Genomic DNA, 11905 nt, shown 5'->3' on the forward strand with positions numbered 1-11905 from the left:
TAATGAGAAATCTAATTCAGAAAACTTAATTGTCATTTAGGAGAAGGAGCCACTGGGTCATTCACTAAGCACAGAGAGAAAAGGCATATCTTAAACATTTGAAAAAGAAAAGAAAAGAAAAAAAAGTCAACAGTGAGAGAATATAAGCTGCTCTGTCTGTTAGTCTTTTGCTTTTTATGTTGAGCTCCTGCTGTCAATCATAAAGATGTGCACTAAAAAATACAGAAAAGGAATAAGCTGTCACAACTTCATGTTATTACACATCTACAGCCAACAGAGGGCAGTATCTTTGCACCAATATGTCTGAGGCATTATGGGTACAGGGTATATCTTTATGAAGCACTTTATTTTGTAAAGACGGAGGCTATGTTCAAAATGGACTACTAGCATATTGCTGCATACTGTGCAGTTTATATATGTGAAAGATATGCATTATACAACAACAACAACAACAAAAATTATTTCTGTAGTAGGCTCTGCTACATTGTTGTCACATGACCTTTATTATATGCATAGTACAGAAAATTCACATACGGTACTGCAGAAACAACGCAAGCCGTATACTAGCATGCTATTCCGAACATAGCCACAATATGCAATATGCTGCATGTGAATTGGCAGATAAACATTATTTCAATAAGATTATGTGACGTGTACACAAAATAACTAATTGGCATTTAGTATTTAAAATGAAACTGCAGGGATTTTTCTGTTTTTCATTGTTATCTTCACACTGCCTTTTGCTAATGACATCTTTCCCATAAGTCTATGCTCAAGCAGAACACGTAGGCCTCATTCCAGAACAAAATGTTACCCACGTAACAAAGCTGCCACAAATAAGTGTGTTATGATAGTGCTAGAAATTAGTTCTATAAGAATGTGTCTCTATACAGTAGTAACGTTGCCAAATGAGTGTTTAGGTGATCCATGCTGTAATAGCAAAGCCAAAGACTCATCATAAAACATGTTCGTAAGTGCTAGCTTTATTGCTGAAAGGTAAAGTCTTTTGATCAAGTCAAGCAATTTCAACAAGATTATATGTGATTTGTCAAATATGGGATGTTGGTTTCAGGGAGTTTCTCACATTGATAAAGAAAGAACATCAGCCTTTCAGTGGTTGCTGTTTGTCGTTTTGTCCGTGTCATGTCTCCTAAAACAGCAATTTCCTCTCAGCATCTATCTTAAGAAAAGTTCTGTACATTGGAGTAGTTAGGGCTGAAATTACTTAAGGGTGTTGGGTTAGTTGATTCTGAGACTTCTTCCCTTATAGGTCGATCGTATCACTACTGATACTGAGAGCATCTATCTGCCTGCAGACGTTGACGAATTCAGCCTGAACGGCAAGCTCATCAACATGAGAAGTTGCCTCCACATCCGCGCTCCCTCTGGAGGATGTAGATCCCAAGACTGTGTATCGTCTGTGGAGTTGCTGCCCAGATTGAGAGTCCCTGCGTAGGCTGCTCTGAGACTGCTGTGCTGAGTTTAACCCACTGCAATGGACCGAGGCCTGAGCTGGCCTTCCAGATATGGTGCTCCATTGCCTGGGTCGGTTGGGTACAGTAGCGGGGTCCACATCCCCACAGGAGGCAGTGCGGTATAGGCTGGGGTCAGTGGAGATTCCCCGACAGGGTTGTCCATCCGGGGGTCCGCGTGTGCTAAGAGAGAGCCTGGAGGAGCCGAACAGGCTATGCTGGAACAGGGCCTCGCTGTTCAAGGCCTCGTCGATGCTTCGTCGCAGGTCGATGGGTGAAGGGGGCCGAAGATCTGCCGTGGAGTCCGCGTCCAAGCTGGCAAAGGAGGAAGCGTGTGATTCTTTGCTCTTCTTTGCGGTGTGGGAAAGCTGTGTGGAAGACACGTGCTGAGGGCTGCTGGGATAGTGGAGGTCCAAACCGCCAGATTCGCTGTGCGGAAGCTCCACCAATGTGTAGAGAGGCACGCTTTCGCTTTCCCGCCGTACTATTCCCTCACACAATCCCAGCTTCTCGGCGGGCCGTAGTGACCAGCCACACCGACTTGAGAAGATGGTGGGTTTTCCCAATGTGGTTCCTTCTGTAGGTTGCTTTTTGAAGAACCAGCTGCAGCCACCAGGTTTGGAACGGGGCACTCCGCAACACAGAAGGGGGTGAGTGATTACAAGAGCGAGGGTGAGACACACCCCTGTTTCACACACTCGGCAGCTGAGCTGGAATCCCCACCAGGGCCAGGGCATCAGGCCAACCATGACCCCACCGGTTAGCCCTCCTGCGTTGAGCATGGCATAGAGTCGGAGACTGCCACATGCTAAGAGAAAGAGGGCAGAGAACACCCCAGCCCTGGCTGCCCTTTCCCACATCTGTGCCTCTGTGAATGGACACCTGCTTGCGTGGCATGATGGCCGCTCAGGAGAGCTCTCGTTCAGCCGGTAAATGTGCTTGATGTCTGGCCGGGCGCAGCAGTACAGAAGCAGGTACGTGAATGACAGGAGAGAGGACATAAAGACGAAAGCTGCAGGCGGTAATAGAGGCACAACTTGCAGGGTGGGAAAAAGTTGCAGTATTGCCATGGAAGCCATCACTATCGCTATGTGCAGCAGCACTAGGGCAGCTAACAGGCAGGTGCTCCGCTGCAGGGTGTTCTGGGAAAGTAGCTGGGTACAAGAGCGAGCAGTTAGCAGAAGCAGCAGTAGGCCAAAAGATGCCGTTAAACAGGGATAGGCTGCTTCGTGAAGCAGTCGTGCCCAGACAACGGGAAGCCGCTCTTTTTGGCCGTATGGATCGTAGAGGAGCCACAGAGCTCGGCTGGAACCTGTCAGTAGCTGGAGAAGGTGTAGGAGGCTGAAGTGGGCACATCCAGAGGGCCAGCGCAACGGCAAACACATCAGGCTGAGCACAGACAGCACAGCCACAAGCGAGAACACGCAGCTGAGCCCGTATACCTGTAACTCCCAGGCCAGGCCCCATGTTGCCATTGCAGCATTCCAGTCAGTCAGTAGAGGGACTAACAGAGGCGGAGTCAGGGCTTCGAGGGGTGGGGTTATGACACCAGGGGGTGTGGTTTCATAAACAGGAGGAGGAGTGGACAGAGTTTTGTTAGTTGGAGCATGATTCTTTGAAGAGGCAGGTGACTGACAGATCCCAATGCCAAATAGTTTGCAGTCCGGAAGTGTGGAAGACTCACGCCAGTCGCCACCTGGAGATGCTGAAATACAACATAAAGTTTACTTTAAGATTTATATTTCAACTTTTCAAGTAAAAAAAAAAAAAAAAAAGTAAAAAATTGAGTCTGACAATGTAATCCAGCTTTAAAGTCTGTTTATGCACTCATGATGTTATATTCACAAAACACAAAGCTAATGTTCTCCACAAGCAGCTTATGCATTTTTTTGTTTTAGTAATAGTTTTTTTTTTTTTACCGCATATAAAAGAGGTATTTAAACCACAGAGAAAACACAGAACAACAAACCACACACTGATGTATCAAAGAGAATCATGTATTTCGAAGCATATACATCTAAAAATCTAAAACAGGTAAGTAGATTACGTGCTCCAGTATGAAAGGCTTTAAGCATTAATATAAGAAAATACACCATCAGCCATAAAGTATATAAAACAATGACTATGTTAATTAGCTAGGGGAGATTTGGAAGTAGGCTGTTGTAAATGGGTCGCACACTTCATCCCTGACACACATTCACATACGGCACAGATAAGAGGGCATTGACCCTGACTATTTAAAAACTAGAAACTGACACACTTTCATGACATTACATCAGATAAATATGCCTGCATGGAAGTGACAAGAAGGGGCTTCTCAAGTGTGTGTTTCTGAATTTTTTTTACAAAAAGCATGCGCTTATTGTTGATCAAAAGGCATTATGTTGTTTATTGCAGGGTTATTTGATTAATATGGAATAGGGCCTACCAGTAATTTTTTTCTACACTAGTAATGATCCAGATTACACTGGGCTGAAACTCTGAGTCAGCATTGGTCCTTTAGCATGTGTTAATTAAGGTTAGAGGATCTGGATTAACTTTCCCTCTCAAGATTGAATGATTGACCTTTGTTCACAGGAAGATATTGTTACAATTTTCTCATGAAAATCTGTTTGTCACATTAACAAATAGTCATTTAAGGCTTTAATTACCTAAAAAAAAGTCAGCCAATGTCCATATACCTAGCCAGTATATAATTCTAAATAATAATTCTATTAATTAATTGTATTTTATATATATATAATATTTATATATATATATATATATATATATATATATATATATATATATTAATGTTTTTGAAAGTATATCTTATGCTTTCCAAGGTTGCATTTATTTGATCAAATATACAGTAAAAACAGTAATATTGTGAAAGATTCATTTAAAATATATATTTTTATATATATTTTAAAATGTAATTTATTCCTGTGAGAGCAAATCTGAATTATCAGTCATTACTCCAGTCTTCAGTGTCACATGATCGTTCAGAAATCATTCTAATATACTGATTTGTGCTCAAGAAACTATAATAATTTTATAATAATGATCAAATTATTATTATCAATGTTGAAAGCAGTTTTGCTGTTAATTATATTATATTATATTATGAGAAAGCTGTGAATTTTTTTGTTTTTGATTCACCAAAAAGAATTGCATCATAGAGTAATTTGTGTGTGAATCGGACTACAAGTACCACATTGTATGTTTGTTTTTGCGTGCAGTTTAAAAAGAATAGCCTCACAAGATGCTAAAATTATAAAACAGGTTATATTATGCAATAATAATGAAACCAGATAAAGGAGCATATCGAAGACCTTGAGTCTTATATATTATGTAAATTCAGAAGCTTTGTAAAGCACTGGAAAGCCATTGCGCTCTTCTCACCACCAGTAAAATATAATGTGTTAGAATAGAGGTCATTCTGACAATGAAGGCTTCAGTACCTGCTTCAGGATAGGTTTTAGTGACCTTGATCACAGTGGTGGTCGATTTGCTATTTTGTTCCTTTATCATTTGGTCAAGACCCTCACGCTCCTCTCTTTCAGGGTCGGATCTTGTCATATTGAGAGTCAGCTTTGTCAGACTGTCTGGGAGAGAAAGAGAAGATTAGAAACCTATTCTTTAAAAAGAGGAACTGAGAGCTAATGCAAGCTCAAAAAGTTACCATTTTTCATTTCACTTAACCTGCTGTTGTTCTCATTTTTTACTCATTAACCTCAGCTAAACTTTCATTTCAATAGCTTAAAAAAACAAAACAAAAAACTGTAAATTGCATTCAGTTTCCCAATGAGTCACTAGAGGGCTTGTATCCCACTCACATCTGCAGTGATGAACGGCTTGTTCGCTGCTGGAATACTGATATTTTCACTGCAGCTTGAGGAAAAAGTGGATGCACCATTAATGCAGACACTATACAGAAGTTTTTATGCCAATACAGCATTACCAAATAAATGCAGTAGAAGTGCAATGATACCGATATCCCTTTATTACAAAACTATTCAATTCATTTTTCTGCATCAGTTCTCAGTTCTCGCGTAAACTCACATCAGAGGCCCACACGGAAGAAAATGAATAGTTGAATAAAGTTGTTATTTTTGGGGGGGTTTTGCACACAAAAAGTATTCTCGTCGCTTGATAAACTTAAAGTTGAGCCACTGAAGTCCCTTGGACTATTTTAACAATGTCTTTACTAACTTTTCTGGGCCGGCAGATGCAATACCTAGCAGCCTATGGAGTGAGCCAGCTCTCAGATTTCATCAAAAATATCTTAATTTGTGTTCCAAAGATGAACGAAAGTCTTACGGGGTTGGAACAACATGAGGGTGAGTAATTATTACTGACAAAATTTCATTATTTTGAGTGAACTAACCCTTTAAGAGACAATTCTTTGTAGTGAATCAAAGACATACCATGCAACCAGTCCGATTCACAAACAAATGACTCTCATGAACCGATTCTTTTTAGTGATTCCTAAGCATGCAGCATCACCAGAGTAGTCTGATTCACGAACACTCAAATGAGCTGGTTCTTTTTTGTGATTTGTGAATCAAAACATAAAGTGTTACAAGTATAGTGTAATTCCCAAACAAATTATACAAGCCGATTTAATAAGATGAGATACCGGTTCAAATCAGTCTGACAAATCCTTCACTGAACAAAATCCAACAGAATGCTTAATGAATCAACATCTGACTCACTGTGAGTAATTATAATTATTTTAAGCTACACTAGTTGTTGAAAATGATATTTCAGCTTTACTAAGCATTCTAGCTTCAGCAGTTAACTTAAGCATGGCTGTGTTATCAGCACCAGACCAGCATGAACCTATCCAACAGTGAACTTCATCATGGTCTAAGTTGGTCTTTTTAACAAAAAGAAAATCAGTTCATTGAAATACATGTGTCTTGCGTTTATTTTAGGAATAGATACTTTCACACGCTATCAAGTTCTGTCGTGACATAGTGAGTTGGCTTTGATGTATCATTAATTGGATTACCTGTAGGAGCATCTGTCAAATCCTTTGTTTCTTCAGCTGGCCACATATAGTCTATCAGCCCTCTTGGCAAAGTGGTACCATCTAAGGTTCCTCTGGCATATGGTGTTTGGGTAGCACTAGAGGACTTCCACAGTGTCTGGTAGGTGCGAAATCTTGTTTCAGCATGAGTCTGAGGTGCATTTGTCTCTGTATTCCAAGCATTTGGTGTCTTGGACTCTGTACTGGTCTGAGAAGGAAAAGGCTGCAGTGTTACCAGTGCAGAAGATTTAAGTGACTGGTCAGTATTTCCTTGCTTACTAAAATTTGGCCAATCAGATGCTTCCGTTTCAGGTCCCTCTTCATCGTTCTGGATGTCTGAAGGAATTTCAGTCTTAGGGGAAGTCAAATATTTGATCAGTGGTGTTCTTGTGGCTGGAAGTCTTGATAAACCACGATTCTCCATTGTGACATATGGGTTTTGTTCAACTAAAGGGTCCACCTCAAGGTCTCTGCTAGACTTCTCTGATTGTAGTGCATTTGGGGATAAACTGAGGATGGTTGGAGTAGTCGTGTCCATTTGTCTCGGTAGGAACGTCCACAGTGAGCTGCTAGCTGGCTCTGGGTCAGTGCTGGCCCAAGCTTTTTCATTTCTATTTAAAGATACAGCATACAGACTACCACACAGCGAGAAACTGAAGAGCAGCAGTAGAGCTTCACTGTGAGGGGTCATGCTGACGCTCCCCTGAAGAAGTTACACCTCACAAAGTCACCAGGTTGTCTCCATTTGACTTTTACATTCTGCGCAAGTTCTGAAAAAATAAATGAAAACATTCACAAGATATAAACAGCTGGCTCACTGGATTCAACCAGAAGATGATTTCAAACAGGCATGCACCAATGTAAAAATCTATACTTTATTTGAAAAATAAAGTAATAAAATAAAAACGTATAAATTAGTATACATCAATACATTTTCAAATACCCAATAAAAATCCAATACTATTGAAATTAGGGATCCACAATGGTTATCAGTCTATATCAGTCATTTTTATTAAATGTATGACATCATTTGTCAGTAATCAGTATGGTCCTGATATGTGATTTGATATTGTGAATCTCTAATATCAAATAAATATCTTCACATGGAACTGAACATATTTTGTCCCCCAACAGCGGCACAAAGATAAACGTTGAGTGTTGAGTGGCAAATTACAGCCAGAGCTCTGAATTTACACACCATCAGATTATCACTCGATCCCCTCGAGTCATGTGACCCAATTCAGAAAGAAAAAATGTGTACCTCGCAGAAGAGGACGACAACCAAACACACACTAATGCTTTCTATATTAATCAGTCCTCATTACTAAGGTTGCATGGATATTGCGACTAACAGTTTGCAATTAAATTAGATTTATGTCAAATTATCTGACAGCTGCTGCAGTGCACACTCTGCTGCTTAACTCACACAAACCTTTTCTTTTTCTTGCCTTTTTGCATTTTAACTCATTTCTCAAGACTCTTTTCTCTTATATCTGTCTCCTGGAGTGGATGCAGCATTTATCATTAATATCTGAGCAATATATATATATATATATATATATATAGAGAGAGAGAGAGAGAGAGAGAGAGGGGGATGCTGGTCTACATTCCCAACCAGTGCAGCACTGTTTAATGCATCTTCTTTTCAGCAGCAGCATCCAGTGACACATTTCCACACCGAACAACTGAACTCACATAGACATACATGCATAGACATAAACTTTAACTGTGCCTGAAGAATTGTGCTCACCACGGGACGCATGGATGAAGAGTCTTAAACAGGAGTAATCCCTCTCTCCCTGTCGTCCTGCTGCGGAAAGATTTGATTCTGTCTGTGCTTGCGCACGCCTGTGTGTTTTAGTGCTCTCTCTCTCTCTCTCACTCTCTCTAACACACACACATACCCATCTCTCTGCATAGACAGTGGACACAGACACAGACACATGCTGCCTGACACACCCCCTCTTAGTATCCCATCTCCGTTCTCCCTCTCTCTCTCTCTCTCTCTCTCTCTCTCTCTCTTCAGGTGTCTGATCCCTCTCTTCTGATTCAGTTAAGCTGCATCTCTAGTTTCCAGAGCTGGATTAGCCATGTTAGGTGTTTGACTTCCTTTCTCTTACATCACTGAGCACCAGAGCGGGTCATATACTGCAGTGATGCTGCTAAAAAGGAAACAAATAGGCTACATTTGTACAGTACATTCACAGCTGTAAATACAAGAGGATGAGCCTCTCCTCCCAATTCAGTTAAGCCAATCAATATGCAATATTGAACGCAATTTTCTGGATCCCACAGAGAGTCAGAGATCAATGTGCAGCAATAAATCAGAGCGCTAAAAGCGCTGCTACTCTATTTTTCATCATGGTGGATTGAAATAAAGCATTATGCCAAGAAAAACCCAACCAGGCTACTTAATCATTTAAACTGGCAAGACAACCTTGGACAACCAGCTTAACCCACAAAACAAACGTGCAGCTAATACTTGCACCAAGCTAGACCAGTACCAAATCAGAACTAAACCAACCTGGACTAATTTGACAAATCATTATGGTCTAAATTGGACATTTCAACAAGGATAGACCCTATAAATGAGGTTTACTTCATGCTGGGCAGTGTAGCTAAAATGTGTACATATGTACCATTCAAATGTTTTGGGACAGTAATATTAGAAAGAAAGAAAGAAATTAATAGTTTAAGCAAGGATGCATTAAATTTATCAAAAGTGACAGTAAAGACATTTATAATTTTCTATTCATTAAAGAATCATGAAAAAACTATTGTAGAAAAAAAATCTATTGTGGTTTCCACAAAAATATTAAGCAGCACAACTGGTTTGAGCATGGACAATAGTAAGAATTATTTTCTTGAGTAGCAAATCAGCATATAAGAATGATTTCTGAAGGATCATGTGACACTGAAGACTGGAGTAATGATGCTTTGCATCACAGGAATAAATTATATTTATTTTGTTATATATATTTAAAATATTAAAACTGAAAACAGTTATTTTAAAGTGTATAATTTTTTTTTTTTATTGTATAAACTGTATATTATAATTTTTACTGCAATAATATTTCACAATATCTGTTTTTACTGTATTTTTGATCAAATAAATGCAGCTTTTGTGAGCATAAGAGACCTCTTTCAAAAACATTAAAACAATCTTACTGACCCCAAACCTTTGATGGGTTCACTTCATACAGTAAAATTCACATTTAGTAAGCTCAGACAGCAGTTGTGTTTCTTTTTTTAAATAATGGCTACACATTTTCATTGGCTGATCCTGATGTCATATACGTCTATGTGGGTAAATGAGTGAGTGGCAATAGCTGGGCAAACACTTCACTTCCATATTCAGAGCATATAAACACTCAGTACATATTTAAAGCCATTCCCCTTCAGTGAATCCAGGATGGATGGTCCATTGGGACGCACCAGTGTGTGTGGTCAGACAGAATGAGCAGGATGTAGATCAATCCTTATTAAAACAGACCCCGAGAGAACACAAACTGGGGCAGTACCGTAAAAAAGCTAGTTGTGAGAGGACTAGTTACGGCTCAGGGAATATAAATGGATGGATTAATACAGCTGAGTAACGCATTATGATATCTGGTGAATCACACCAGTGATACAATTCAAGTAATCGCTGTATGTCTCATCAGAGGAAATTTGAATTGATAATTAACCCTGAATCCACACATTTTATTATAAATTCATTCTATAGGAATATTAACCACATATTCACACGTACTATGAAAGCATTGCTCACTGCATTTGCTTATAGTGTGTGTACAGGAAGGTACCAAATGAGCTGGAACTAAAAGGGGGTTTGGTTTAGAACAATGACCCAGATGAGCTGATCAAACATATGACATCAGCATGGCCCATAGCCAGTTCCCCCCAGGCTAGAGGATGCTTTTACTGCCCTACCAATCATCTGCATCAGTGCTGCTGAGAAGGGGGCTTGTTGGGTTGGACCGAGCAATGCTGGCTTCTGCAAACAAGACGGCAGCAACAATTCACAGCACAGTTCAAATGGATGCTACTATGAAAGAGTAAAGAAACAAGTAAAGATTTCTCATGAAGGGACAAAACTGTCCATTTCAAAAGGGAAATAGGCTGTTTAGCACAAACAAATTGAAGGTCCAGAAGGACCAAATGAAGAAATAACCCCAAGCTGCCTGTCCCAAGCTGTGCCTGCCTATTAACCCACCCTGTCAATCCAAAAAGCAGAAAAAAATGATGAACTTATTGTAAAATGTATTGAAACTAAACAATAAAGCTTTCACCTTATTTGCCATTATAAAAAAAATAATTGCATTTTCCTAATAAAAAGAAAATGAAAACAAGGTACAAGTTTGCAAAATGTAAGGTACACTACTAGTAAAAAAAATTAAATAAAAACGTTTTCATGTATTACCTTTTTATGCTGTCTTTTGAACTTTCTATTCATCAAAGAATCATAAAAAAATTAATTACGGTTTTGACAAAAATATTAAGCAACATCATCTATCAACATCACTTAATATATTTTATACACTTCTACTGTCACTTCAGGAGGGTGACTGTCATGTATGATAGGGATTTCACTCCTGTGATTAATTTCTAATTGTTTGATAGTGTTTGATACAATGTAGATAGGGATTTCTCTCCACATGTTTTGGACACACCTATTGATAGGAGGATGGGTTCAGCCGCAGCGTGAAGGAAATTCATTGAAATGTTGACAGTAAACAGCCTTCTCTTGTGTATACATACGGTGAAGTCAGCTACAATGGGCCATGTTTTGGTAAATTACTTATACCACCATCAAATAAGCTATGCATGATGAGATCTAATGATATTTTTTATAAATTAGCATGTGTCTCTTAAATATATATCTTTATCTATATCTTTTTTTAAATGTGAAAAGGTATAATTGTTTTAAAATTATGAGAGTATCAGCAGGTACCTTCTTGAGCCACGGCACAACATTCAGGTAAAATGGGCCAGCTGTTTAGTTAAAATGGGCCAATATATAAAGAGAACAACACAGGGAATTTCTGCTGAAATCATTTTATTTTTAACAGTAAATTGACACTGTTGTCTTAAGTGTGCCATAGCAACACCATGAATGTATATAGAAAGTTGAACAAATATTTCATTAAAAAATGCAATTAAAAATTAACTGATCGGATTGTGTTTCTGTGCATAGTGTCTTTTGTGTGCATGTGTGCAAGTATGTGTGTATGCTTGTCAAATATTTGTCAAACATTTTGTTAAAGATTAGAACATCTTTGACAATAAAATGGTGTTTAATGTGTTTCAGTGTATACACGACGCCGGGATATCAGAATTACGTCGGTTAAAAATAATTTTAAAAAATAGTTCTTGTTTTTTTTGAGTCGGTTCACCGAAATGAACCATTCCAAAGAACCGG

At 39.0% G+C, this 11905-nt stretch overlaps 1 protein-coding gene across 1 annotated transcript; it reads right to left on the reverse strand.

Moving 5' to 3' along the window:
- Positions 1 to 464: 464 nt before the first annotated feature.
- On the reverse strand, positions 465 to 8532 carry prrt4a (proline rich transmembrane protein 4a). The gene is made up of 4 exons (XM_084408597.1): positions 8237 to 8532; positions 6469 to 7256; positions 4916 to 5059; positions 465 to 3177 (listed from the first exon to the last, which is right to left on the reverse strand). The coding sequence occupies exons 2-4, from the start codon at positions 7175 to 7177 to the stop codon at positions 1265 to 1267; spliced, it is 2766 nt and encodes a 921-aa protein (XP_084264723.1). The 5' UTR covers positions 7178 to 7256; positions 8237 to 8532; the 3' UTR covers positions 465 to 1264.
- Between the last annotated feature and the right edge of the window lie 3373 nt (positions 8533 to 11905).

Source organism: Rutilus rutilus (genome assembly GCF_951802725.1).
Source record: "Rutilus rutilus genome assembly, chromosome: 5".
Classification (NCBI taxonomy): domain Eukaryota; kingdom Metazoa; phylum Chordata; class Actinopteri; order Cypriniformes; family Leuciscidae; genus Rutilus; species Rutilus rutilus.